Source organism: Rhipicephalus sanguineus, chromosome 4 (assembly GCF_013339695.2).
Source record: "Rhipicephalus sanguineus isolate Rsan-2018 chromosome 4, BIME_Rsan_1.4, whole genome shotgun sequence".
NCBI classification, from domain to species: Eukaryota; Metazoa; Arthropoda; class Arachnida; order Ixodida; family Ixodidae; genus Rhipicephalus; species Rhipicephalus sanguineus.
Genome location: NC_051179.1, coordinates 27,880,211 through 27,908,204, shown reverse-complemented (window position 1 = coordinate 27,908,204; position 27,994 = coordinate 27,880,211). Strand labels below are relative to the sequence as shown.

At 44.4% G+C, this 27,994-nt stretch overlaps 2 protein-coding genes across 2 annotated transcripts in view; one reads left to right on the top strand and one right to left on the bottom strand.

Moving 5' to 3' along the window:
• LOC119389689 (uncharacterized) lies at positions 1-27,967 on the bottom strand. Its single transcript, XM_037657052.2, has 17 exons — positions 27,675-27,967; positions 26,631-26,768; positions 21,834-22,098; positions 20,094-20,223; positions 17,989-18,162; positions 17,564-17,647; positions 16,987-17,121; positions 15,026-15,117; positions 14,059-14,199; positions 12,577-12,659; positions 11,754-11,988; positions 10,479-10,609; positions 9,328-9,434; positions 7,808-7,910; positions 6,677-6,819; positions 4,496-4,646; positions 1-2,395 (listed from the first exon to the last, which is right to left on the bottom strand). Exons 1-17 carry the CDS (start codon positions 27,891-27,893, stop codon positions 2,270-2,272), a joined length of 2,457 nt encoding a protein of 818 aa, XP_037512980.1. The 5' UTR covers positions 27,894-27,967; the 3' UTR covers positions 1-2,269.
• The window catches only part of LOC119389686 (sodium- and chloride-dependent GABA transporter ine-like), a 272,940-nt gene that overhangs the window by 89,077 nt on the left and 155,869 nt on the right, over positions 1-27,994 (top strand).

The window sequence follows — 27,994 nt, the reverse complement described above, 5'->3', positions numbered from 1 at the left end:
GTGCTTGCCTAAACATGAAAGACGCACTCAGTCATCACTGCTACATCTGACGAAGTGTAATACTAAACCTATTCCGCGAAAAGCGGCTATCATATATGTATTTTACCGCACCACAAATGGCAACTTTTGCGACGGTGAAAATGGAGAGATCAATGATGGAATGAACTTGGGCTTCAACAGTTTCAGAAAAAATGAGCTCGCCGTTATTTGAAAACTAATGGCACAGATGAAGGTTAAAATGAGCTAAGTCATTCTCGTTAGAAGACATTGCCAGTAAATTCCAGCCAGCCTGAACCTTTTTTTAAGACAAAAGCCTTAGGTGCCTGATCAAACGCGAAATTTGACTGTCGGCATCAGGGACGAGTGATGCAAACAGTCATCATCACGTGATGATGTCATCACATGACATCATAACTTGGTCCAAGGTGGTCCAATCACGGAGACAATGCAAGACCAGGTGAGATGCTCCGATCTTAGAGGCAGCGCAAAACCACGTTAGGTGCACAAAGCTTTCGAAGAGTGGCACGGCAGGATCAGTACATCGACGGAGAAGAAAAAGAAGATGGCTTTCGCCTTCAGGTCGTCTTAAGTGAACGCATCAGGGACACTGTGAGTTTTTTTTTTTTGCAGGTTTATAAATTCTCACCAAAGCCGTGTACAAAATAAAAGCTAGCGTGATGGCATATACATTCTAACTGCTACACATTCACTTTGTGCATTCACTTTGCACATTGTGACGAGGATGAAGCCTTGCTAAGAAGCCGCAGTTATGTGGACAAGCTACAGATGGCAACACTGAAAGTGCTGGGGTTTCCACAACACTCACAGGATGGCACTAGGTGTGAGGAGGACAGTGGAACACAAGGGGTGGGCAGGGGGAGGGGGGGCATCTTAGCATGCAGTAAGGAACAGAAGATGGCCACAAGGGCAGCATGTGTGATGTTACTTTTTACTTCTGCCCGCTGTTGATAGCTAATTAACTGCACAAATACAGAATTCCAGCCTACTCAAATAACTACAATCCTTATCTCTCGTTATAATGAATACTATTTAGGATCATAGGCTTGTAAAGAAGTGTTATCACACGGATGCAACAAGTCACTGCTTGTAAATTAGTGCTAAGCGCTAAATAGTTCTCTGCCAACAAAAATTAAAATGCAACACTAAATATGGTAAAAGGTGCACGTTTGTGAACACGTGCCTTTCCACATAACTATTTGGCACTGGCTCTTAGCACTACTGTCTTTGAGAGTACCCAATCACCCGCAAGTATATAAGAAGGGTGAAGATTCAACTCCTCACACTTGATGCACGGTGCAGGATTACATCAGAAATCAGATAAACAGAAATCCAGCCCATTTCGTCAAATGATGTTCATTGTGCCTAGTAGATGAATAACTGGTTGGTACACCCAAGACCGCATTGTAGTGAACGTCTCAGATTCAGAACATGTAGTAGGAAAATATTTCTGCATGCCCTTGTAAACATATAGTGCAGTAAAGTAACTTCAAACTATGGCAGGCAAAACACTGCCACTAAAATGGGATAAAATAGTAGTACCATGCAGCTTGACATGATAGAGATAATTATTTCTTATGTTCAACAGCCTGCTGGGGTCAGTCAATTCCTAACTCCATGTATGTTGCGAACTGATAATGGATTAGCAACATAAAAATCCACAAACCAGTCAAAAACAAAGTGTTGTGAGGTGTAGTGCTTCAGGCCAACTTAGGCGCATTATGAAAACAGAATCCTGTATACATGTTTACAAGCACATACGTTTAACAAACTCCAAGCCATACAAACGAAACATAGCAAGCTATCGTGATGTTAGACGTGCCAGTGACGAACACTTGGCATGTCAAATAGCACTTTGGTAAGTAAATTCCTAATGCCCTGTACATCGCTAATTAGTAAACAAGCGACCACGTTAAAACCTGCAAGGTAATTAAAAGAAGATATAGGGACTAAAGTGCAAGCTCCTTCAGTGCCTTTATAAAAATGTATTCCGCTAGGAACATTAGAAATAAAGCAATCTAACAGGCAATACAAAATGAGAGGCTTCGAGTAAATAATGAAAAAAATAACAGCAAAGCAGTTTTATCTGATTTGCACACAGTTAAGAAATGTACGCGCATGCCAGCAATGCGGTCCTGCTGTATGAAAATATCGGCTCTAGCCCTGTACACTGAACTTTTCTGCCATGCTTTTGTACACAACGAGCAGTCACGAGAAAGAAATGGAAGCAATAAGAGAGCACAGGTGGCTCTCAGGTAGTGTCCAGTCGAATCGTCCTCAATTTCTGCCGGTCCGCGAGGATGCAGGCCGCCTCATTCGATCCGCCGCAGTAGTGCGACGACGAGAAGACAGTCAACAACTTGCCCTTCTGCTGCACCTGCAGCGGACGACACAGACAGGCATGACGCAGAAGTGTCATTGGTTGGTCATGTGACAGTTGTAAAACCTAACTGCAAAAAATTTCACTTTGGCTAAGGTCATTACGAGTGAGTATAGTGTACACAACAGAAGAAATTGTAGCGAGGCCACAGGGTAGGTTTGTTGTCAAAAGCCTTGAAACAGCATTGAATAGCACTGAAGCGGATGGAATGTGCATCTGGTGGTTTGTGCCATGACACAGGTCCGGGCACGCTATCTCCAAGGCGTTTCAGTGCCCCCTTATCTCAGAGGTCATGCCGAAGACTTGCATGACCAAACGTGCACTACACCGCCATGCCATGTCCAAACATGTGCTGCACCACTATTGACAGTGGCTAAAAAAATGTGTGCAGGGTGGTGGACCATAAATTAGCTCAATGCTTTCCTAATAATATCCCATTTGGAAATACTACAGCCTAAAATGTGTGCGACCGTTCGTGCTTAAAGTCTGCATCACTACTGTTCGTAAAACGATATGTGCTGCTACCACATGTCAATGACATTAACAGCCAAAACAATACAGGTTCTACAAGATTCCTTCTTAAAGGCCTACATAATCAGTCATGCTAGACTGGAAAAGTTCCTCCTGGCCTTGTGTTTTATGTAACAAGCATGGCCACTATTATTAATGTCATTTTCATACTGAAAGAACTATCAAGCCACATCCTGAACTCCATTACTTACCGTATATTGCCGATTATAAGTCGACGTTTTTTTCATAAAATGACCTTCCAAAGTTCGGGGTTCGATCTATAATCGGAGTCGACCTATACGCAGAATTGTAAAGTCGACTTATCTGTGGGGTCTGACGAAAGGTCGTCGTCCTCGGATTTCCTGCTATTCGACGCATCGATAACATCAGCCGCAGAGGCAGCAGAGTCGCGGCAACAGCTATCTCCCAACGCGCACGCGCCGCTTCCAGAGCCGGACATTTTTGCAATCTGCCACGACGATCGCGAAACTATAGCGAAACCACGCGATGCGAAACTACGGACAGCGTTTAAAAATCACCGCCGCACGGCATTAATGCGAACTGCTTGGGAAACACGGTCTCGAAAGCAGCATTTCAAACCTTTGATAGAGGGTGAGCGATGCTCTATGAATAAAGAGGAATTTACCTTGCAATGCGCCCTGCAGTTTTCTTTTCATACAATAGAAACGATTCATTAACAAACCATCGGTGTCCGTGTGGGCTGGCAACACTTCGCAGGGAACTAAACCACATGACCAGTCACATGCGCCCACAAGCGTCTTCGCGTCTTTTTGCACTCACGCCTGTTCGCCATTTCTGCATTTGGCTGCGCTTGCGAGCAGTGGTGTGCGCGATTTGCGACGCTGCCAAACGGACGCCAAGATGCCACCACCACGCCGGTAACAGTAAAGCGCTGCTTTCAAGAGGCAAGCGATCCTTTACGCAGAGTCGGAAAGCAACGCTGAAGCAAGGCGCAACTTTGATGTGTCGGAAAAGTGCATGAGTGAATGGAGAAAACAAAGGACCAAGATCTTCGCATGCGCTGCTACACGCCGTTCCTTTCGCGGACCGAAGTCTGGACGATACCCTGCCGTTGAGGAAGCGGTTCGAGATTGGGTTCACGACCACCGGCACCCATTCCGACGGCGAGCAGCAGCAGTGGCTCACACGATGGCAATGACTGTGACTGCGTCCTTCTCTCAAGCGACGACAAGTCGTAAGCAATGTTTCACGGGCAAATAAACGTTTCTTTGCATCACTCCTTCTTCTGAAAAACTTATTGGTGAGCTATGGCTGCAGCATGAGGCTGTGTTTGGAGTCAATTTTTTTTTTCCCTAGAAGGGGTTGCAAGTTGGGGGGTCGACGTATAATCGGCAATATACGGTAATTTTATTCACTCAGTTGACACAGAGGGTCAAACTAGCTCAACTAAGAACCCTTTCACACAAAAGAGGTGTGCTTACGAAACTTATCAAAATGACATTGAAACTTGCTGTATGCAAGGCTCAGGTACTGAGTCCCATAGTCACTATAATGAATTCATTTTGTAGGACACGTCTCCAGCACAAAGGAGAGAAGGCCCCTCACCTGAAATCCAGCCTGCTGGACCTCGTGAGCCCTGACAACGTGCGAGAGCTCGTTGCGGGCGAGGAACTCTTCGAGGGCCTCGGCACTGAACATGTGCGCTGTGCCTCGCTTCATGTTGGGCACAAAGTCCCTCTGCTGATCTGCTTCAGTGCTGGAATATAACAAGGCATTCAAATATGGAACAGTTTTAGGAGATCAACAGCTCTCGGCCTGCATAACCACCATACCACTGAACAGCCACTACACAAACGTTGCAAGTTGGTTAGGTTGCTTATTTCAGTAATTTCATACTTAGTGGAAGCACAACGAAAGTGGCAGAAACATAGCAGTGTAGTTATTGAAGATTTCCAGTCCACCAGTTTCACGCTATTGAGGTTCTTGATTTCTGACATGCTTTGCAGAATAGTTTATTCATATAATAATTGTTGGGGTTTTACGTCCCAGAACCATATGATATGATTATGGGAGACATCATAGTGGAGGGCTCCGGCAATTTCGACCACTTGGGGTTCTTTAACGTGCAGCTAAATCTAAGTACATGGGCCTCTAGCATATTGCCTCCATTGAAATGCAGCAGGGCAAGCCGGCATTCGATACCGCGACCTTCAGCTTAGCAGTCAAGCACCATAACCATTAGACCACCGCGGCTGGTAGTTTATTCATATGCTAGTGTTGTCACAATAACCTATGGATCAAATATATCATCAAATCACATATTGTTTTGTGTATTTTCACACTTCTAGTTAAAGCGTTAGGTTGTGGTTGCAAGTGTCTGTACTTCCTACCGATCTTACAATGTCTGCACGTATAACTACGTAGTATGCTTTAAAGTAGAGCTCTGCGAATAGCAAAATTTTGGGTGCGAAGCGAATTCGAATAATAAAGATTGAGTGCAAATCAAATCGAATAATTTCGAATAATTTTCGAATATTTCTCAAACATTTTTCGAATAATTCGAAGTGAAATTACAGAAAAAGTTGCAGAGAATCCTTAAGTATGTTCTTGTGAGATAGCAACATGAAAGTGTTTCTTTTCGCTAGGTTGATGAAGCGCTGATGGGGTCGTATTTCATAGTTGTCTTTCTTCTCAAGAATGAGGCAATGTAGAGGCCGAATTGTATTTATGTACATGATTTGGTGCAACCAAAGTGCTGCCGACAACACTTTACACGTGATGGGCAGAGATGCCATTTCCTCAGCCTCTCCTCCTCTTTCAAGTTCTGTGGAAACCCAACTGATGTGGCAGACAAGGGTGCGCTCCCTTCAAGTCCGGAGTTCCAAATCTGCCTCGTAGACGTCGATATATAAGAACATCTGAAATTTTGGATGCTAAAAAGCTTTGGCGTCCGATTTCTCGGACTTCCTGCCCGAATTTCAGGTCCAAAACAGCATTAATTGAGCCCCCAACTCTGCCAAATCTTTGATCTCCATAGTGGAACCAGCGTTTTCTTGAGTTAATACATTTGCGACCGTAGCGGAGTTTGAAAGGCAGCTTTGCCGCAATACGGGGGTGTGATGAGGTAAAGCATATTGAAAATCTAGGGACCACTTTCAAACGGACGTTGACTGTCTCTTGGCTAAGTTCGACCGTAACGGACCTTGAAAGGCAGCTTTGCCGCAATACGGGGGTGTGATGAGGTGAAGCATATTAAAAATCTAGGGACCACTTCCAACCGGACTTTGTCTCTTGGCTAAGTTCGACCGTAACGGAGCTTGAAAGGCAGCTTTGCCGCAATACGAGGGTGTAATGAGGTGAAGAATATTGAAAATCTGAAGGGGTCACTTTCAACCAGACGTTGACTGCATTTGTCTTTGGCAAGTTCGAATAGTTCGAATAGTAAAATTTCAGTGCCAATCGAATCGAATAGCAAACACTATTCGAAAAATATTCGAAATTTCGAATATTCGCACACCCCTACTTTAAAGTCCAAACAAGGAAGAAGCTCAGGGTAAAATGGAAAAAATAAAAAATCCTTGAACGTTTCAACAAGTGCTCTTGTTTTCTTCAAGGCGGCAACTTCCTTGAAGAAGACAAGACCACTTGTCCATATGTTGGCTCCAGCGACACCCCCTGTTCAAGGATTCTACATCTCTACATATGCTTTAACAAGTCCATCGTTCCTGTGTAGTCCCTGTGTAGCAACGCCAAGTGTCCTGGGAAGCACACATGAAGTGTCCTTACGAAATGGGGTCACTCCACATGAGCTCCCAGGCAAGTGATGACTGGCTTTCCGGATCACTCAGCGGCTTCGGAATCTGGTTTATCGCAGCCAGGTAGCCGCCACCGAGCCACGGAGGAGGGATGCCCCCGTGCACACAAAACACCTAGATGGAAGCATGGTGAAGACTTCAGTCGGTGCTTACTGGTGAAAAGCATGCCACACAGTTTTCCACGACGCGAGGCAAAATTTCATGCTTTAGAAAACTAATTTCCATCTCCATATTGAGTTGAAAATGAGATGTATTTCGTAGCATTTTAAGACTGTAACAAAGGCCCTGCGCATCGTATGTTCTACCACGGGTAAAAGCCCGTGAGCAGGGGCAACAAACGCGGCCAAAGCAGAGATCAAACGAGCCAACCCATTTCCGTCGCTCGGAGGGTGCATGCGATAACATCACCCCGCTTGGGAGGCCTGCCGTCGAAGCAGACAGGAAACACCCCGCCCGTCTTTAACGAGCATGAAAAGATGCGAGGTGGGGGAGGGCGTCACGCAAGCAGCAACTTTGAACTTTTAATGTAAGGACACGGTCGCGATCACTGGCATGCGCGCTATCTCGACAGCCATCACAGCGGGCGGCTCATATACCCTTCTACATGCTGCGCTCTCAACGCGAAGCGACTATGCGGACAGAGCATCTCTCCCTGGAGCGGCCGTATTCTCTTAAATCAGCGTTTTGTAGTTACGCGAGATTGGATACAAAACAGTTAGCTGCCAGTCTCACTTCGTATAACACTACAATTTGTTGCTATCGCATTCATTGCTTCGACCCTTGCAGTAAAACTGTGACTTTTTTTTACATATATGCTATGCAGTCCTATGTAAGTGATCATAAACCTGTAGGACGTAAACAATGACACAAGGCAGGATTAGCACAAGTGTGGCGAAACTGCGGTTTTTGGTCTGTGCACGGGATTTTCCTCTGGTGCGCTGGCAAGTGACCTGTTTCTACTGTCAGCTAGTTTGGTTTAGATATCAAATACGCGGCACTCTCACTTGTTCGTTCTCGTTTTGTGTGAGTGTGGCTTTTTCAAAAACATCTGTCTGAATCGAGAACTAATTAGGCAGAAACTTTCAGCATCAAGGTGTCTTACTTTTGTGTCCACCACAGCAGCGATTGGCATGACGTCGAAGCAGGCATTTATCTGCTCCCACACCTCTACGCCAACCCGATCTCCAAACTTGTTCACGCACTCGCTGCACACAACAAAAAAAAAAAGGAAGGAGAAAGAAGTATGAGCATCCGTCTCGTGTGACATGCCATCTTTTCCAATGCACGGCTATTTGCATAAGTTATTGAATAAGTTCCACGCAACAAATTTGCTTAGACAGTGGAAACTTCAAAACATCTCAACTTCCTCGCAGTGCTTGCGTGTAGCAATGCAGTGCACTTTCACATGCACACATTTGTTCATTTATTTACTCAAATTTGAAAATATTCTCAGCAATGAAAAGGTGTTGCAGTCTACTACTACACAAAAAAACATACAAATATCAAATTGTCTAACAGGCCAGCAATAGTAGAGCAACCAGTAACCACATAGTATTCCCATAACCATAATATAACTATATTATAAAAAACCACATTTCTGTACACTAAAATGGTAACAAGCAACCATACTTTTACAACCACAATGCTATAGGGATGCGCTGAGTACACACACAAAAGCTTATTTGCTGGGAAAGCGTGGAGCCAGAAATGATACCGATTTGAGCATAAGACAGATGCCAGCCTAACCTTCTCAGCATTTTGCCTAGTGAGACCTTTGCATATGGGTAAGTATTAGCATGATGCCTGAAATCTGTCACACTTATTCCTAGTAGTGGTTAGCCCCGTCCTGAAGAATACTGTTGCATGAAAGCTGCGTTCAAGAGGTACGTCTTCGATCAGGGTGTGTACACAATCTATCTAGCCACTGGTGAAGCAGACAAAACCTTCAGAGTCAACCACAAGACCTCACATGTTGATACGGTCAGTCATCACAGAATTGAGCAACATTCCATGTAACACGGTAATTTTATTCAAGCGCCAAATTCAGGGTACATTTGGCAAGGACTGGTTTGAGCAATGAGAAATCATTAAAGCCGGTGATGGTAATTTAGTACTTTGCACTGGACTAGCAGAAAAGCCAAAATCAAATCAAAATTGAATCATATGGTTTAATGCTGCAAAGCAACTGTACATAGACTACAAGCGATTCTACAGTTGAGGGATTCGTAATTAATTTCACCCACAAGGTTTCCATAACATGCACTTCGATAAATATAAAAGCACAGGTGTTTTTGCATGCCAGTTCCATCTAGACATAGATCTAGATATGGCTACCACAGTTGGGAATCAAACCTACAACCTTATGCACACCATCAGGATGCCATGGCCACCAAGCCACCACAGCAGAAATTCTAAATGCAATCCAACAGTACTCGCGCAATATGACAAGTGAGCAAATTTACGCTGGTGATTTAGAGGTGTGACATGTGCGCCAGTTATGAAGCGCTTTTTCAGTTTTCTCGTTGCTTCAGCGTTCCAGAATAGCGTTCAAGTGCTTCAGGTTCGCAACCTAGAAATCGAATAACCTGACAGAGGAGCATGTGCATCTTTTCTCGAGCTTACGTGTAGAAGGTGAACATCTTCTGCACACTTCGCACCTCGTGGTTGCCTCTGAGGAGATAGAATTTGTCGGGGGCCAGTATCTTCTGAGCAAACAGGTGTGCTATGACCTGTTGAAAAAAATGGGAAAGGCATAAGTAAAAGTAAAAATGAAAGTATGTGCTACATATTCATACTCAGAAGAATAACAAGTTACCTTACGTTCCAATCCTTCACATAGCATTAAGCCTAATAAGTATATCCTGCAACACATTTTTCTGCACTAGATACCTGGCACTAGATACAACAAAAAGTCTGTTTAAACACCCATCTCTCACTGGTGAAGAAATTATGATATACTGCATTCAAACTTTGCTGCAGCTTTTGTACTGACCCGAGAAAAGAAACGTGACTGCAAAATTTTCGTTCATGAACGTTCAAAACTGCTGCGACGCCATAACTAAACCTTACAGTGAGACGGAGAATGACAGCTTCCACGTGTCATCTGACATTTAACTATTTCTGTTCAAGAAATGAGAGCCAGTGAAGCCACCTGGATGCAACGACTGCAAAACCGCACAAAAGAAGACCTCAATTTCGTGTCGGCCTTTGTCAGTTTTTTGTTGTACTCCGCTCTTCACATACATGCCAACCTGGTGACCTCGAAATTTGGGAGATTCGTAAAGCGGGAGTGGGGAGACACGACAAAAGAGAACTGGTGTATGGATTGATTTACTCTTTCTCAAGGTCGCAAGACGTCATAAAGGAATGATCACCACTCAATTTTATAGATGTCAGTGATCATATTGGTACTCGTAATTATACGATGCGTTCATGCACATGCTGCGTCTCATCTCAGCTAGCACCGGCTTTCCAACCTTAATCCGCTTTTTTGCGTGACATTAGCATACTGTGGCAAAAGTAACTTAAGCATTCTGCACATGATCAGAAAATTTTAGAACCAATGCCTCTTTTATTACTTTCCTTTCAAGGTGGCGCTAGAGCTGTTTCTTGGGAGATTTATGGCCGTGCCCGTAAAATCGGGAAGACTGCTAAAAAATCGGGAGTCCCCCGGGCCAATCAGGAGAGTTGGCAGGTAAATCATTATTATTCAAAAGAACTCAAGCCCTGCCTAGTAAAAGACAGAAAAAGGACAAATAAAACCACACACACACCTCCACGCCATGCTCTCCACGGTCAACGTAATCGCCGAGGAAGAGGAAGTTGGCTGGCGTCAGCACGGGTCCCATTCGCCAGAGTGCCTTCTCAAAGCACACCAGGTCCCGGTAATTGCCGTGGATGTCGCCTGACAAAGGCAGCAGTAGAAAGAACGTAATTATGCAAGGGCGTGGCTAAAGGATCTTTCACCGTACAGTGCAGGATTTTCAAGCCTGCATAAAGGAACCGACAAACAATACGGTAGTAGTAAATGAATACTGTAACAGTGGGCAGCACAAAAAGTCACACATGGATGTACTTCTTGTGAGCTGCTTTGAATCATGTATAGAATGCAGGAGCTTGTTTTAAACCTCGTAGTATTTTTGATGTCCTAAGACAACCATGCCACATAGAAAGCCTCGCGTCAGGCAGGAAGCACTTGTTATCAGCACCATCAGACAAGTTGTGTGAAATCTCTACAACGTCACCACAATCGGTACGGTCTCCAGCAAATGGTAAGGGAGGATGGAGGCCTCTGTTGCCCCTCCCTGGGTAAGACCTTGTACGCATTCTCTAATGTAATAGAACATTCATCCTCACCTCACACAATCGGTCGAGGCTTACGTAAACATCACAAAAGGGGGACATAAGCGCAAGCCTTGACCAACTGTGTTCGGTGAGGATGAACGTTTCATTAGAGAATGCATACAAGATTGCGCACCTGATTTTCCTTATGTGGTAAACTACACTCTGCCGCAAGAGACACTGTGCCTGCCTATATTCCAGCCAGTAACATGCAAACTTCTTTCTTTTTCACCTTGAATATACGTTTCACGCAGATATTCTATTATGTTGTTGACAACAAGTACCTATGCCTGTGTGGTGTAACAGCCCCAAGCATAATAGCTGTTTTCCGAGTCTACGCACGGTTGTCATCCATCATTTCTTCAAGTGTGAACAGGGTTGTGATCATCAAGCATACAGTTGACGATCATGAATGCCTGCTTGTAGAAGTGAGAACCTGTAGGTGTAGGGCAGTATCACCTCCTATCCTTTCAATGCACACATACCGTCAGCTTCCACATGGTACTTCCATGTAGAATGCTTCCACATGGTATGAGTGCAGTGCACAGAGGTGGAGACAACAGAACAAAGGTACAGGTACAAACAGGCCGGATGCACCGATCTTAGACAGCACATCTATCGCATCACTTGTGTCACGCTTTTCACTCTTTGCCAGTTTGAACATAAACCAACCAGCCCAACTATAGTAACATTCATGAGAGACTTACCAAGGATGTACGTGGGCACGCTGAGCTTCAGCAGACGCGGCTCGGTGAACATGATGTCGCGCGTCTGCCGGCACATCGCTAGCAGGCAACGCGCCAGGGCCTGCCTGTCCACCTCGCCCCAGCTGAAGGCATCCTTGGACATGCGGCCTGCTCCAGGGCGTCCCTCTGGATTGTCCTTGCGGATGGCCCTCTCGAAGTAGCGCAGACCCGCTAGCATCTCATTGGCGTGAGACTTCTGCGCTCACAGGTCAGCCATCCAATGACACGCATTTAGCCCATGGATCAAACGATCGACAATTTTTGCAAATAAAGTGTATGGTTGCAAGCCTGGCGGTCTTTCACATGGTTCTTTGTCCAGTGTTCGCGCAATTCAATTTATCAAAGCGTACCAACAATGAGGCCAAATGAACATGCTGCTAACATTCCAATTTTGCCAAGGTCAAACCAATGCCCACCTGTCAAAGGCAGGTTAGAGAGTGTCGATCAACATATCCTGACTTCTTGAAAGGCAGATATCAGCATAAGCTTGTCGTAAAATGTCAAGAAACAATGAAGTCTCGTTTTTGATAACTCAAACGTGTGGAAAAATATATCTGTGGGTCAGTTATCCTGGTTCACACATCAAGCAGTATAAGAATGCTGCTATAGCTGAAACAGCTTTATAGCCTGCCTACTCAATTTCATTATAGAAAAAATAGCACTTAAATAAAAGTGTGAAACAACCAAATTCTAAGGCTATCTCACTGTGTACAGATATTAAGGCCAACGATATTTCACAGTTCTATGTAGGCTCTCGGAGGAGATGGGAGGCGCCAAATCTTACTTGGTTGAACGAATCCATCGAGGGCAACCTTTCAAACCTCGTCTTTTCACCCAGTCGGGAACTCTTTGTGAGGGCAGCTGTGCCTACAAAAAGAAATTAGACCGCTACCATCAAGTGGCAGAGCAGAGGCCACGACATGTTTCTTTCTATTAAGCAGTAGAACATGCCAATACTTAATCAGCATAAGCATTCAGTCAATGAAAGCACATCCAGAAATCTTGCATCACTTGGCACACTAAAAGTAAAGAAGCAAAGATGAGAGTTTGACCAGACACCAGACACCAATGGCAACTATTACCAAATGTCAAAAGAAGGCAACTGATACGACAAAAGCCCCTGCCGAGGCATGACGACAGTGTTCTGCCACTGAACACAGGTCACCAGTTCCATCCTGTTTGCCACAGTTGGGCCTTGATGAATGTGGTACACGAAACCGCTAGCACAGTAGCCTATCAGTTTGCTTCGACAAAAAGCTCCGGGAAGTCGATATTAACCCTGAAAGTTCCACAATGGCATCTGTCATAGCTTAGTATACCCCTATGACACAGCATAGAGGCAATTACACAAGAGAACAACACAACACAAATGCCGACTATCAGCGTTTGCGTTGTCTTCTTCTCTTCTCTTGTGCCTATGTTTGCACGCCTTATCTTCTTTGACGATGAATCGTTACTAACTAGATCAACTTTCTGTCATTCTAATTTAGTGCCATCATAAGTGAGTGCACTTCGCTACTTGTGCCATTTGAAAGCTACGTCAAAGCGTGTAGGGTTGGCAGCAGTGGCTCAAAAGCACAGTAATATTGAAAGCAGTCATTAGGACACTTAAACCATCCTTTTTGTTATTGGGAATGTGGGTACGCCACAAAATGTACTAGCGTAGAAAAATGCTTTACTATTCCTGCGCTCAGACTTTTCATGTCCCTGATTGCCAGGGAGCATCACAGTGGCCATGCCACATAACCGCCACATTGTTTATGTCTGAGCAACCGCTGCCAGGGCATTTATTTCCCTCATTTGCACCTAAGTATATCCCAAGTACTGTTTATAACTATACGACACACTAAAGGTTAGTGAACGCTGCTTACTACCTAAAATGAGAAATGTATGTTGCACCTACTTATTCATCCATCACCATAACCATCGATACCAAAGGACACTTTTCTCTCCTGTGTAGCAGCATGCCATCAAAGCGACACTTAAGAAAAGCGATTTATTTTCAAGTAACAATTTCACCTTAATGCCTGACGTCATTGTTAGCACCTACTGTGAAAGCATCCCAAGGAAATGCATTGAGCGTCTTCAGCATCTTCACACTGTACTAAAGTGTACTCACTGAAAATGATGCTACACTTTTTCCATGCAACAAGGGTATCAACTGCGGCTATGGGATTTTGAATTCTGGCAATTACAACTACTCTTAACTGTCAGCTGGCAAGCATCACCGCTTGTCAAGATGTGAGGCATCCTTGCGAGAACTCACCTTCAAGTTGCCAAAGCGAGAGCACGTCCACGAGGGTGCCGGTACGGCGCACCTTCACCGAGTGAGTAGCCAGCTCGTATTGGCCAACCTGATTTGGGAAACGGTTTGTGGCTTCAGCTGACACCGAGTCTTCCACGGCCGCTGCGAAGGGGAAAAAAACGCAGTATGGGAAGACATCCGTCGACTGATGCCATGTCACTTTCAAAACACAAACAGACGTCTCTCACAGTGATACAGCTGGCCTTGTTATGGTAGGTTAGGTTAGGCAATTCCATTAGACGAGCTCAGCACATCCACACACTTCGAGGGCCTGCTACCCGTGACTATAGTTGGTTACAGCCTTAGAAAAAAATGTGAGCTCTGCCCACAGCCATCACTGTCACTCCCACAGATAATTTGCATAAATGCTCCATCGCAGTAGTGCTTACTCATTTTTGTGACGTCAAGCACTTCTCGACGTTTCTCATATAGTTGATGTTCCCATACTGACACAACTTGTTTTGCAGGCTTTAGGTCGGAAACTTGAATGTCCTGGTAGATTTCGTCAGGTATTCCAACATTGCTGCTAAGCCAACGGTAATGTTTAGGTAGTAACGACGAAACTTTAACTCTTAATATGCATAGTATTTACATCAGCTGAGAAAGAGTACTTATGGTTCGAGCGGAAACCAGCTAGCACAACTGTATTTCACAGGTGAAGGGCAGGAGTGCCGCAATTCTGTGGGCAAAGCTCACATTTTTTCTTGGGTTGCAACTGAGTAATACTAGCTGAGCTCATCCAATGCACAGGATTCCCAGCGCACAAGACTGCGGTGCTTATCCCTAACTTAGTACTGGCTAGCACCTAGGAGCCAACAAGTTTTTCTAATGCCGCAAATAAAAGAGCCCTACATTTAAAAAATGTACTAGAATCCTGCGAAATGGACTTGACTGCTCCTCACAAAAGAAGTTTACAAACGACACTCACACACAGCGCTCTGATCCATGTTGTCATTGCCTATGGTTGGGTGGAACATCTTGGACCTCTTGGTGGTGGGCTCAATGAGCGACTCCTGTGTGCTGCACCGATGAAACGAGGACAGAAAACATGCGAGAGAAATCAATGTCCACAGAAGTAACGTCACAAACCGCATAGTTAATTGACAACAGTTGCACAATTTTTCAGAACGTGATGATAATGTACAAGAACATTTATCGATCAAGAAAAAGAGAGGGAGAAAAATAATTAGCATTGTCTTTGCAGACGAACAGACGAGGTTCTTTGTTGAGGTGCCAAGAAAAATGTTATTAATATTTCATTGTACAGGTCTGCAGGATGTTCTTGCATGCCATCCATCCCCATACTTCCTTAAAGGGCCCCTCACCAGGTTTGGCAATTTTGAGCGGACGAGCGCAATGCATGCACTGAGCGTTCAGGATTACGTCTGCCAAAATTTGCAACGCTACGCGACACGTAAATGGGTCAAATTTCAAGCTGAACGCCGCTTGCCCTTCTTCTCGCGGCCGCGCGCCCAGAGAATGAGGGGATGACGTACATGAGAGAATGGCCCTACGTAGATGGTAGTGCTGTGACATCGCTCCTCTACGTAGACGACTGTGCTCTGACGTCGCTAACAGTAGCACGTGACACTGCAATAATTATTTCACACGACGTCTAGTTGGTGTAATTTGTTGCTTGATTGGATAAATAAAACTTGAGAGCAATAATAAAACACACAAACAGAATGTGTGCGTTTTCTGTTTTAATTTTTACTGCGAATCGCAGCGAGATTCGAGACTAATCTACCTCCGTTTCGCACGCGTTCGTGTTCTCGCGCTTTGCACATCGTGCAGACGCCACCCTTTGCAACGAAACTAATTTTCTACCGCGTTCCAGCGCTCATTAGGCTCATTTATCCTCCCGCGTCTAACTAGATGTTCATGCGGCACACCGCTAGTGTCGCGTCCGTAAAAATGTTGCAGCTTTCGTGCTCAGTAATAGGTTGAAAAGCCAAGTGATCGGCGAGGGTGCATTCGGCATAGCTTGCAGAGATGAAGCTCAAAGAACGCCGCCACAACACCGCTCGCGTCTCGGGGGCTCGGGCTGGTTCGGGCACGTCATGCGCTCGTGACATTTTGTGCGCATGACGTGTTCATGCGTATGCGTTATGTGATCCTCCTGCTCGCGTGCCGAAGAGGGCAGGGAAGAGATTTGGCTTGCGAAGGCTACACGGGGCGATCGGCAAGGGTTTGCAGCTCGCCTCCTCGCATCATGGTTTCGCGCCGCTACAAATTATTGTTTTTCTCAGCTTCTAACCGACCGATTAGAAATATTCTTGTGGCATAATGCTCTTAATTGGGCTCACAACAACTTGCAATGTCTAACTAAAATTCGTTAGGTCACCTGGTGAGGGGCCCTTTAACAACATCACAAGCAATGACTCAGGTAATTCATTTTTTTTTAAGTATGGTAATTTCATCTTGATACAATGAATTAACTTCCACGCCTACAACTTTCTGCATATACCACTCCCGTCACTCCCCACACCTTGAAATGTTACACGTTTAGCATTTGCAGAATTTCTTAAATCAAGGTTCATTGTTAGATGTCACACTGCATAAGCAAGGTAAGTAGAACCAACTCAAGCTTACATACAGTAAAGTACATAAGGAAAGGTCTATAACATTAGGCTTAACAGATGACTTAGCAGAAGACTTACAGTAGACTCTCAATAAACGAAACTCTCTTAAATGAAATTGATGCTTAAATGGAACAACTGCCTCTAACATGATTGGTTTTGTGCTTGAATTCTGCACCGCTTTTCATCTCTCAGTAAACGAAACTCCTGTTAAATGAAACATATTTTCCTGGTCCCTTCAGCTTTCGTTTAACAGGAGTCTACTGTAATAGAAAACATAATATAAGACTTCACAGAAAGAAGCACTCACTACTTCTTCTTGAGCGTGGGCAGCACTGAAGACGGTGACCGGAACAACAGTGACGTGCCCCTGAACTTGAGCTGTCCGACGGCCAGAAGAAACTCATTCAGAGGCAGCTGTCCACCAGTCGGCAAGTTAAAGCTCCTGCCTCACGACATGTGCAAGACAATGCAAATTAGTATACAACACCTGTTCATAGTACAATGACGAACGTTTCTGCAAAAACAAGTCAATTTCCTTCCTGTATTGCAAGAGTTAACACAGCTTTCTTCGCTAGTTACGTAAAAAATATCCGTTGCAGTGACAGTTTACAATGTGTTAAGCAGGCACATTGCAGGAATGATATGTTAAAAGGAGATTCTAACACACGCTTCCGCAGATTGTTTGCCGACACTGGACACCATAAACATTAAACACAGGAAAATGTATAGATGAAAAACGTATAAGCGTGGTTCTACTTTATAACCTACAATAGCAAAGTACAGTGATGACCTACACTGTTGTCACGAATGGAGCCTTGAAGTCCTCAAAACTGCTTTGTAAACACTTCTTTAGCGGCACGAAACGCACTCGAGGAAGAACTCACACAGCACTTGTAGCTGTGAACTTGTCCAGTGCTGCCTCATCCATGGTGATCCCTCTCATGAGCTGAATGTCCTTGACCATTTTCCTGCAGACCAGCAAGAAAAGCGAGCAAGAAGCACATCCTTAACGAGCAAACAAGTAAGTGCATATAAACAAACGTTCTAAAGACCTTGGTTTTTTTTTTTTCAAATAATGTTACGGTTATGAAAATAAACAGCAGCACAACAGAAATTCAAGGCTTCCCAGATTTTGACATGAACAAACAAGGAACAGACAAACCAGAGGCAGAGAGACGGACAGCATTTCCGTGAGCAGTACTAAATACTGACACATATTCACAAAAAGATAAACAATTTCACAAAAAGATAAAAGATAAGCCCACAAGACTTTCGTTCAGTACACTGTAGGGAGAGCCAGCTTGCTTGCCTGAACTCGGAATACTCCATAATGCCGTCGCAGTTGGTGTCGTAGAGGCGAAAGATGTGACGGCAGCGCTGCTCGCCGGGGTTCCCGCCGTGCTGGGTTCCCGGTTCCATGGCCGCCAGACCTAGCACCAGCTCCTTGAAGGTCAGCGCACCACGGTTGTGCACGTCCATCGCTCTGAGCACCAAGAAAAACAAAACTTGGGACGGGACGTACAAATAACAGTGAAAGGAAAACGCAAAGCTTTGGTCTCACAGCTGACCTGATCCTCTTAACGAAAAAAAAAATGTTCTCTTTGCCTGGACACAATATGTTATAGTCCTGTTCACACTCCCATACCTAGACACAACAGAAGTCCAGGGTTAAATGGAAGCTTAAGCCATTGAGAATTCGTCAAGCAAGGAATGTCTCTGGAGCCACTGTGCATACTTAGTGCATATTTAGTGCATGTTTAGTGCATCAGTGCATATTTAGTGACACACTGAGTAAGTGCACACTGCCGTCAGTGTCATTCTCAGGCTGTCATAAAGAATGGTTTAGTGATGGGGATGGATGAGTGAAGGGCAGTGATGGGAATGGATGAATAGTAACTTAGAGGTTCGAAGCAAATAGTGATCCGGTCGAATATTTTCAAATCAAATAGCTTCAGTAGTATATGTCACATATTATAAAAAGAATGAGCATTTTTATCATCACCCAACTAAATTACAAAATATTTTTAAGAATTAGAACTAATCTTGTGCGAATATCACTTTTCTGGTTCGAATCTAACTAGAATAGTAGTAGGATTCGGACAGTAGTAGGGCAAAAGTTAGAAGTGGTAAAATATGCTAAGTTTTAAAATTTGCTATGCTTAATCCACACAAGACCCTATAACATGCTTCTAAACATTATAAAAATTAATCAGGATGCAGCTAATATGTACAGGACCTGTCAAAAGTTCGCAGGCCTCTCCACCACTTGTTTATACGGCGGAGTGACCTGCGAAGTTTGAACGGGCACGGTACATTTAACCATGAAGAGTGGTTTCGCGGAAGTGCGGATTTTTCTTAAACAGGTGGTTTCCCAGCACAGCAGCGCATGCTGCAGTGAAACCACAATTTCAGGGGGTTACACATGGTAAAATGCACCTGTTTGTTCGTTTCAAATACTTCGAAATTTCTGAAATTTCAAACTCATGTTGAAGTGGATTTGAATGCCATAATATTCGTTCAAACATTCGCCCAGGCCTATTTAGTGACGACTGCCTTTTGTGCCACTAAATCAAATTTAACTAACATGTTATAAAGTGATCGCTAGTAAATGTGTTCATCAAGTTAACTTCCCTGAGTTGAAGGGTGTAGACTGGATAGCGGTGCTTCAAAAATAAATAGAATAATACTCAATGCACTGTCAGTGCTCATTATGAAATCACCTGTTTCATAATCCAAACGTTAGAAACTTCCCTGTACCATTTGCCATAAAAAGTGCAGTTCTTCTTCTGTCAACAAAACGATATTCCTTTTGGGTGGAAATACTTCGCCCGTCTCAGAACTTTCACTTTGGCCACATAGTTCAGGTGTTGGACACAAGAGCATTTTGTCTTCACTCAAGACAGTTGATTATGCTTATGTTATTTTGAAAATACCATCTAAAATTGCGAATACACAATTACCGGCTGGTTTACCCTTCTACACTGCCTTCAAATCTGAATGACACTGTCTCTTCAGTCTCTTGTTATACTTATGCCAATTAAATGCTACGACGGTTGCAACAAAATTCTGATTTACAACATCCAGAGCTTTGAAGCACAGGTTCTACGGGCACAACACAATACAGATGGAAGTCAGAAACAATTATGTCATAAGGCGAGCATTTAACATAATTCCATCTAGTCCGTTACATGGCATTACAAAGAGAGTCTAATTTGTAAAGTGTGAAATGTTTTGGAACCACTTTAACTATTTAATTCAAAGTAGTACAGCTATGATCAGAAAAAATGTAAGGGTTTAGAAATAAAACCTCTTTTTTGACACAACCAGTGGCAGTAGCATTGTCAATTAGTACTCATGTTACTAGCGGCTTGGCTCCTTTTGGCAAAAGCTAAACGCGCCTGCGATAGAACTCACCTGAACAAGTCGGAGAGCTGTGGCGAGGGCTCCCAACCTAGGCCGGTGACGTACCTCTGGAATGTTGCTTCGTTCATGTACGTGCTCGGCTTTGCAAATTTGCAGAAGTCAAAGCGCACGGCGTCTTGCTCTGCGAGAAGAAGCGTTATTACAAGGTATTTTATGGGCGAATAAAACAATTCAACAAGTTTATGCAACTCCTGGTGTACTGCATAGTAATAGCATTAACACAGGAAACTGGTGAAGCTTTATTCACACCTTTGTTAATACCTCTGCCAGCATAAAAAAAAATAATAAAACTACAGAGAGTGTACTAGACATAACAACATGTTGCGGTCTAAATTCATTCACATATTAAAGGGGTCATGAAGCACCCCTTTGGCTTGTTGAAAAAACACATCCTGTGGAAAGCTGACACGGCTGTGAACTGCTCTGCCAAATATTACAGTCGTGCGCGCCGCGTAAAGGCCACAAGCGAAGTGCAAAGTTGCCGTTTCCCCAGGCACCCTCTTTTCAAACAGAGGCCGGTTCTCACTCTCGTCGGTGGGCGGGGCGTCTGCATGTTGACGTCGCGGATCTGCCAGTTTACGTCGCAAGAGACATAGCATGCTTATTGGCCGATAGCCGACATAAATCGAGAGCGGCGTTCGGATCAGATGCGCTTCTTGCCACGAGGTGCCACCACTTGCCGGCGCCGCACTCCTCAGTACATGGTAGCCGCACTCGCGCACGCGAATCACAGCGGGAGAGCGATTGCGTTTCATGACAGGCGCTGACGTAACTTCTTTCCCCCGTGCCATCCCTCCCTGTGTAGCTTCCAGTGCGCTCGTCGGCACGAGAAAAGAGAGAAAGCGCTGAGACCGTGTGCCAAACCCCCGTAACTCCGCTAATTCTTAACGGATTCGAGAAATTTTTGTGGCAATCGATTCGGGAGGCAGTAAACTCCAATACTGAGGTCATTAGATCATTACTTGGAAAAGTGGTTCATGACCCCTTTAACATCTTAAAATTCAGACTTCAGGTAAAAATACACAACAAAGGTGACTAGTGTTGTACATACAGTATTTTTAAAGTGGACATGACACAGTCATTTTAATAATGTATTGGTTCGTAACTGAGAGTGGAGGTCCAAATATGGTTAAACACACCTAAGCTTGGCTCTGAGTGCATATAAACTAAAAATTTCAACTTAACAGCGTTGCCTTAAAAGTTCTCTCCCCAACGGTGGCCACCATCTTGGCATCAGAGTATTATGAACGTATACCAAGTAGCCCATATTAAGGCGAAAGCCTTAGATGCCTCATAAAATGCAAAAATTGACCATCGGCGGCGTCAGTGTGCCGCAGCGCCAGCGTCAACACGAGTGATGCAAAAAATCATCATCACATGATGACACCACCATGTGAGATCATCATGACATCAAATATCGCCAAAATTTGTGACATCATCATGACATCACATGATAGTGTCATCACATGACATTGTTGCTAGGTAAAAGGTGGGCGAATGATGAAGGCAGCGCAAAACCAGGTGATCTGCAGAAATCTTACAATGCCTTCGATCCTGGAGGCAGTGCGAAACTACGTTAGACACAGAAAGCTTTCAGAGTTGGGGGAGGAGGATCAATACATCGACTGAGAAGAAAGAGCAGAAGATGGCTCTTGCTTTCGAGTCGTCTTAGGGAAATATACAAGGAACTCTTAGTTTTTCAATGCTTTTACCATTTCAATTTTAACAAACCTTGTTGGCCAAACTTCGCCGACTCCAGCATCTGCTCAATCTGCGACTCTCGAGCGGGCACGCTGGGTCGAGTGGGCGAGCCCTGCGCCGTCAGAGGCGTGCTGGCGTTCATCTCGAGGAACTCGCATGGCACGGGTGGCTGCCGGTTCTGCAGCAGCAGCTTACAAAGCTCGGCGGGCTCCACCCCGAGGAACGGCAACGGCCGAACCTTCACCATGCGCTGGATCTCCTCGGCAGACACCCACTGGATGTGCACCTGGCTTGCCTGCTTTACACCATAAAAGAACAGAAGGCCTCAAAAGGGCTGATTTTTACACCATTAGGACGTAATAAACCACCCTTTTAGCTTGGCAAGAAAACACATCTTGCGGAAAGCAGACACTACTATGAACAGGTCAGCCAAATCTTGCAGTCGTGCACTGCAAGGAGAGCTTAGAAGTGGCGCGCAAAGTTGCCATTTTCTCAGCTCAGGTGCCTTTTTTTCATACAGAAGCCAGTGCTCACTCTCTTCGGAGCTGATAGAGCTTGCTATTTGACGTCAAACAGATAGCATGCTATTGGCCAATAGCCAACATAAATGAAGAGCGGCATTTAGATCAGATGCGCTCTTTGGCATGGTGTGCCGCCACGTGCCGGCAACGCACTCCATAGTCTGCTAACATTACAGAGTAACCATACTTACAGACACAGGAATCACAACAGGAGAGAGCTATCGCGTTTCATCACACGCGCTCAAGGTAGTGACATGCGCTGACATAACTTCTTTCCCCTGCACCATCCCTCCCTGTGTAGCTCACAGCGTACTCGTCGGTATGAGAGAAGAGAGAAAGAGCTTTAAATGTGCGTAAAATCCCTGTAACTCCGCTCGTTCTTGATATATTTTGAAAAATTTTTACGGCAATCGATTCGCAGGCAATAAACTCTGATACTGAGGTCATTCCATAATTACTTGGAAAAGTGATTCAGGACCCCTTTAAGGAGGTGCTACAACAATTTCTAAACAAAGTTGCAGAATGTATCTGGAGGCTAAGGTTCATTCACTCGTCACTAGTTGAGAGAGAATACTGGTCATGACTTGCGTAAAACATACAGTTGTTGAAAGAGTACACACAAATTATGAGATGCAATCAAAAGGCTACCAAATTATGAAGTTTTGTAATGAGTACCAAGCAATAATTGACTGACACAATCACGCATCAACTCTTAAAATGTTAAATTGAAAATTCAAATTCTTTTCGAAATGTAAGGTACTATTCTGTAAGTTCAGTCTCGATTAAGTTAACTGGAATCTCCATATATGTTTATGTTTACGTATATATCTATGGACATATGCGCATATATACGTATATATCTACATATGTTTCTTTACGTACTATACTGTAGTGTTTCTTCTTCCACTCTTATCTGTGGAAACTATTTTATGTCCACACATTCTTGATACTAATACCTATTACTCTGTAGTATAAAATTGCATATTTAAAAAAATTGGGGGACCCTTAAGCTTCGCCTTTAAGAGTTGAACGCGATAGCAAAATCCGGCCCCTAGTGCGCACTTCGACCACTAAGTGCATACTTATTAATGTGTATTGTTACACACAGACGCACACAGACACACACGCATGCACGCGTGTGAATGGTACAGGTTTTCGATCTAAAGCAAGAGTTGCATGGCCTCCAAGATACACGCCGCACGCACGCCCTCTCGGATGCCATGAAAAGTCGAGACATATTTCTCACAATGCCTCACAGATGGCAGCACATTATCTAGCATTTGCTGTTTGCTGCGTTGGCTTGATGTTTTTCGCTAGATGGACATAGTTGTCCATTTTTAGAGCTGTTTGAAAGTTCGTGTGTGTATTTAGCGGCGATGGCTGCACTATCCCGGCCTTTTTCGACGTAGTTTGATGGCCTCGCGAATGCGCCTACAAATCGCCGTATGGGCTCGTTTTCGTCGTGACACCTGCCGAACAAAATCCGTTAAGGAGACTCCTTTCACTACGTGACATTTATGTAGTGTTTTTTTTCCGAAGCAGCTGCAAGTAACAGTGTGGCTTTGTGGTAAGACGCCTGCTTGCCACGCGAACGGCCTGGGTTCGATCCTCAATGGGACCGAAGATTTTATTGTTTATTTTATTTGCTTCTTTCTCGATTTTTCGGTCATGGACGATTTTTCGCTCACAACCAACGGTGCCGACACCGACGCCGACACCGGAATTTCTGCGACACGAGCTCTCTAACGCTATCGCGTTAAAATTGTTCTGTGGCAAACCTTACCACTGCTTTGGTAATTCGTACATTTTTGTGTACTTTCATTGTGTGTACTTTTATTTGAGGGAAGCACGTCTACTGGAATGCCCAGCGCGGAGAGGTCCACATCAGGGGTCTAACCACATCTTTTCGTCCTGACCACGGTCAATGCATCGCATTGTATTATTGAAAAAAATTAAAAAGTGAAAATGAATTAAATGGCATCAGTTTATGAGTAGCCTCTAGCAAGAAAAGTTTGATTGCTTATGTGCAAGCTGAGTTGTTTTGCAATTAAAGGTTACCCTTCGACCCATCTTCGGCATTCCCGATGTTTAAGTCTGGCTGCGCAAGCTGCAGACTGCTACAAATGTTCTACTACCCAAAATATGCCAGCTCAAAGTGGTGCCCTGCTTCATTTCATTTTTGTGCAATCGATGCTCTCCTTTTCTTTTCTTTTTCTTTTTTTTTTGCACTCTTGCACATCATATATTCGGATATATATGAAACGGACAAATGCAAAAAATGTGAATCCAGAGCCACTCTGGAGCACATTTATGGGAATGCTGAGGGATTAGCGACAATAACAAGAACGCGGCCTCCAGCCTTCGTGCACGCTGCTCAGCCCCGCCCTCGAGGATCAACTCTGGGCTGTCCAGCAGGCCGAGGAAGCCGCCAGGATTCAAGGACTCCAGGCCGTCACCTAGGTGGACCCATCGGCCTGCCCCACCAACTCGCAGGACTCAGAATAAAGTTATTTCCTTCTTACCTGGGGGGGGGGGGGATTACGTTTCAGAACCACACAATGAAGACTATGAAGGATGCCCTAGTTCGAGACTGGATTTATCTAGACAACCTGGGTCTCCTTAACATGCAAGTGAATGAATGTGCACAAGAAATTAAACATTTCGCTCATACTGAAAGGTCACCGTGGCAGCCAAGAATCGAACCCCCAACCTTTTGCACACTACAGTACAAAACATCATATCCACTCAGCCACAACAACGGGTTATACATTCACTGCTGAGTACAAGAACAGTAATATCTGCCTAATCTAGTGACAACAGCATTTTCCCGTATTAGAGTACACCTTAATTTAGAGGAACTGCTTGCTAATTAGTGGCTGCCCTAAGCATCGTGGAACCTCAGTGCAAGCAGGTTGCATCAAAACAATGTCAGAAAAACAGGTTCAAAAAGAAAACAATAGAGCAAAATATACAGATATAACAATTCTAGAAGGCTCTCGACAACAATCATGCCGTAAATTATGGGGAGAAAATTATATGCTTTAAGACTTCAAAAAATGCTGCACTCTGACATTCAAGCAATACTTAAGATGTCAAAAGCCACATTTGTTCACAGAGATGTTTACAAAGATGAAAGTTAATTGTTTTTTGTGTTCGACATTGTGTTCAATATGACAGGAGCTTCTGGCTTGCATAAAAAAACTGCATTGTGCCTGTCATACGTCCACATTTACAGAAAAAAAATTCATACGTCTAGCCAGGCATTTTTCTCATTAAATGCAATGTTAAATAAATAGGGAACATGTTTGGTCATTGTATCAGCTGCTTATAATAGTTCTAAGGATTTCATTCAGCTAAGTAACATATTCGGTAAGGGTATTCAATAATGCAATGCATTTCTGGACTACAGAACAATCAAGACAAATAAAGCAAAAGTCGTGAACCAGCTCGCGCAGATCTACTGTTTTCAATATGAAACCTTTACGAGAAACAATTGCATAGATGCAGATTTACCGAAACGAGATGATAACAACTGAAAATTGTTAGTAAATAGAATTCACCAATTCTTCGAGCCTGGAAAAGTCAATGCAGCATTTACTATATAAACTAAGCATTCGAAAACTTAAATAGCTTGGCAATTCTTGGTCAACAGACATAAATTTTGTCTGCACACAAATTTGTAGCTGAAGATTTCAAAAAGAGCAGAAGTGTCATACAAATGGTTCATCTAGCTGCAAAATGCACTGTAGACAAACAAGGGAAACTGCATGGTTGGGGCCAACGCTTCAACAAGACAAGACGAGGACTGTCGTTGTCTAGGTCGGGATGTTTTGACAAGTCTCTTTGTCAAAACTTGGGCTCCATGCTGAGGCATCACTTGTTCGACCACCAGTGATCCGTCTTCCTAGGACTGCTGCTGCATTTTATCAAGATGAACAGGAGGGCAGATCGAGGGGTCTATTCGATTGTCAGACAAACCTCACGAAGCCAATAAGAAAAGTGTAATGGTCCATTATTTGTAGTTTCTAATTGTGGTGTAGTAATTATGAAAATAAAGAGAAGTGAAAGCAGACAAAAGAAATGTCTTGCTGCTGGTTGGCACCTAAACCTGAGCACACAATCTTGGCATTGCGTCACACAAGTTGACGATACATATCACAAAGTTGCTTGCAAGGTAAAGCTTCCTTTCTTGATGCATGCACATTAAAACGAGTTCCTAGTGTTTAGCGTAGCATCTTTTCGCAACCCATTGTACACCACACAATAACAGAGAAGCTAGAAAAACAAAAGCCATGACGAACCGCACCGTTTCTTCTGCAGGCTGCTCTGTTGGCTCATTCACCCGCACTGCGAAGATGACTCTCGTGAAGAATGGCCGGTGAAGAGCTGGTTGTATCCGTAACACTTGTATGATGCCCTGATTGGTGAACGACTTGATGGACAACTGCAAAGGCCCAGTTCGTATGCGTAAGAAACGATGACGTATCAAGAGTGTTTCAACTGCAGTTCTTTTGTAAACATCGCGCTTGAAACGCGCGCGCGCGCGCGACCTTAAATGACGCGCTCGTCAAGTGTACGACACATGAAGGTCGCGGTGTGCCGACGCACCGTGGCCTTGTTTTGACTGCCTGGCCTTGGTACCAGAGTGTTTGAGACCTTCAACATACCTAGTTTTACAGGCCGCTTCGTTGTAAAGGTCACTTCGTTGTAGAGGTCGGGTACCACAGTGACGTATAAAGTATTTCGTTATACAAGCAATTTCGTTGTACAGGCCTCGTACTGCTAACATGCGCGTTTGACATATCGGTCAGCGTCACTCATACTGCTCCCAAAGGTTTCGCCATGAGCGTACCGAAATTGCGCATGGGTTTACTTCTAGGGCTGCAATTTTCAGGGCGCGGTTATCGCGAAAGCGCTATTTCTCCTCGCATCTTGCGAACTCGCGCACCAATTGAGTTATCAGGCATACATTTTGGCGCGCAGCCTAGAACCCATGCTGCGTGGATTTTTTTTTCATTTTGATGCGGAACAAACTTACATGAAAGCATCACGTTATTTTTCTAAGACTGCTTCCTGTAGCGCGAAGCTTTGCCGAAGTAGCCAAACTTCCTGCCGACTGTCGACGATTTTGTCGACATTTTGATATTGTCGACGATATTGTCGATTTGATATTGTCGACGATTTTCAGCGACATAGTATGACCCCAAACGAAGCTGTCGCGCGTTTATTTTACGACTTAGAAAGCGAAATCAACGTGCCACTGCTGCTCAGGCAACGATCAAAAAGCGCGGTAATCCGATACATGGGTGTGTTCCCAAGGGGTCGCGCGTTACGAAATAAAATGTCTCACGTCTCGCAGCAAGGTCTCCATCGTAGTGTCCCAGCTTTCGCCGGGGACGATTTCTTTGTATGGCAACCAGAGGCCCTTGTTGGGGTAGTCCACGAGTCCGCATCGCGTATCACTGTGGTAGCACAGCACACCGACGTAATCCTCGAACGGCACATTCGGATCGGCCGATGATTCGTCCTGTTGCTGGCGTTGAGAAGTGGCCGGCGAGTTGACAGCCATTTGAGAAAGCTGGTTAGTTCGCTGTCATCGCAGCGTCGTCACACCACGACGTGCACGAAGAACGTAGGCACTTTCTCAAGACATAACTTGACCTTTCTATG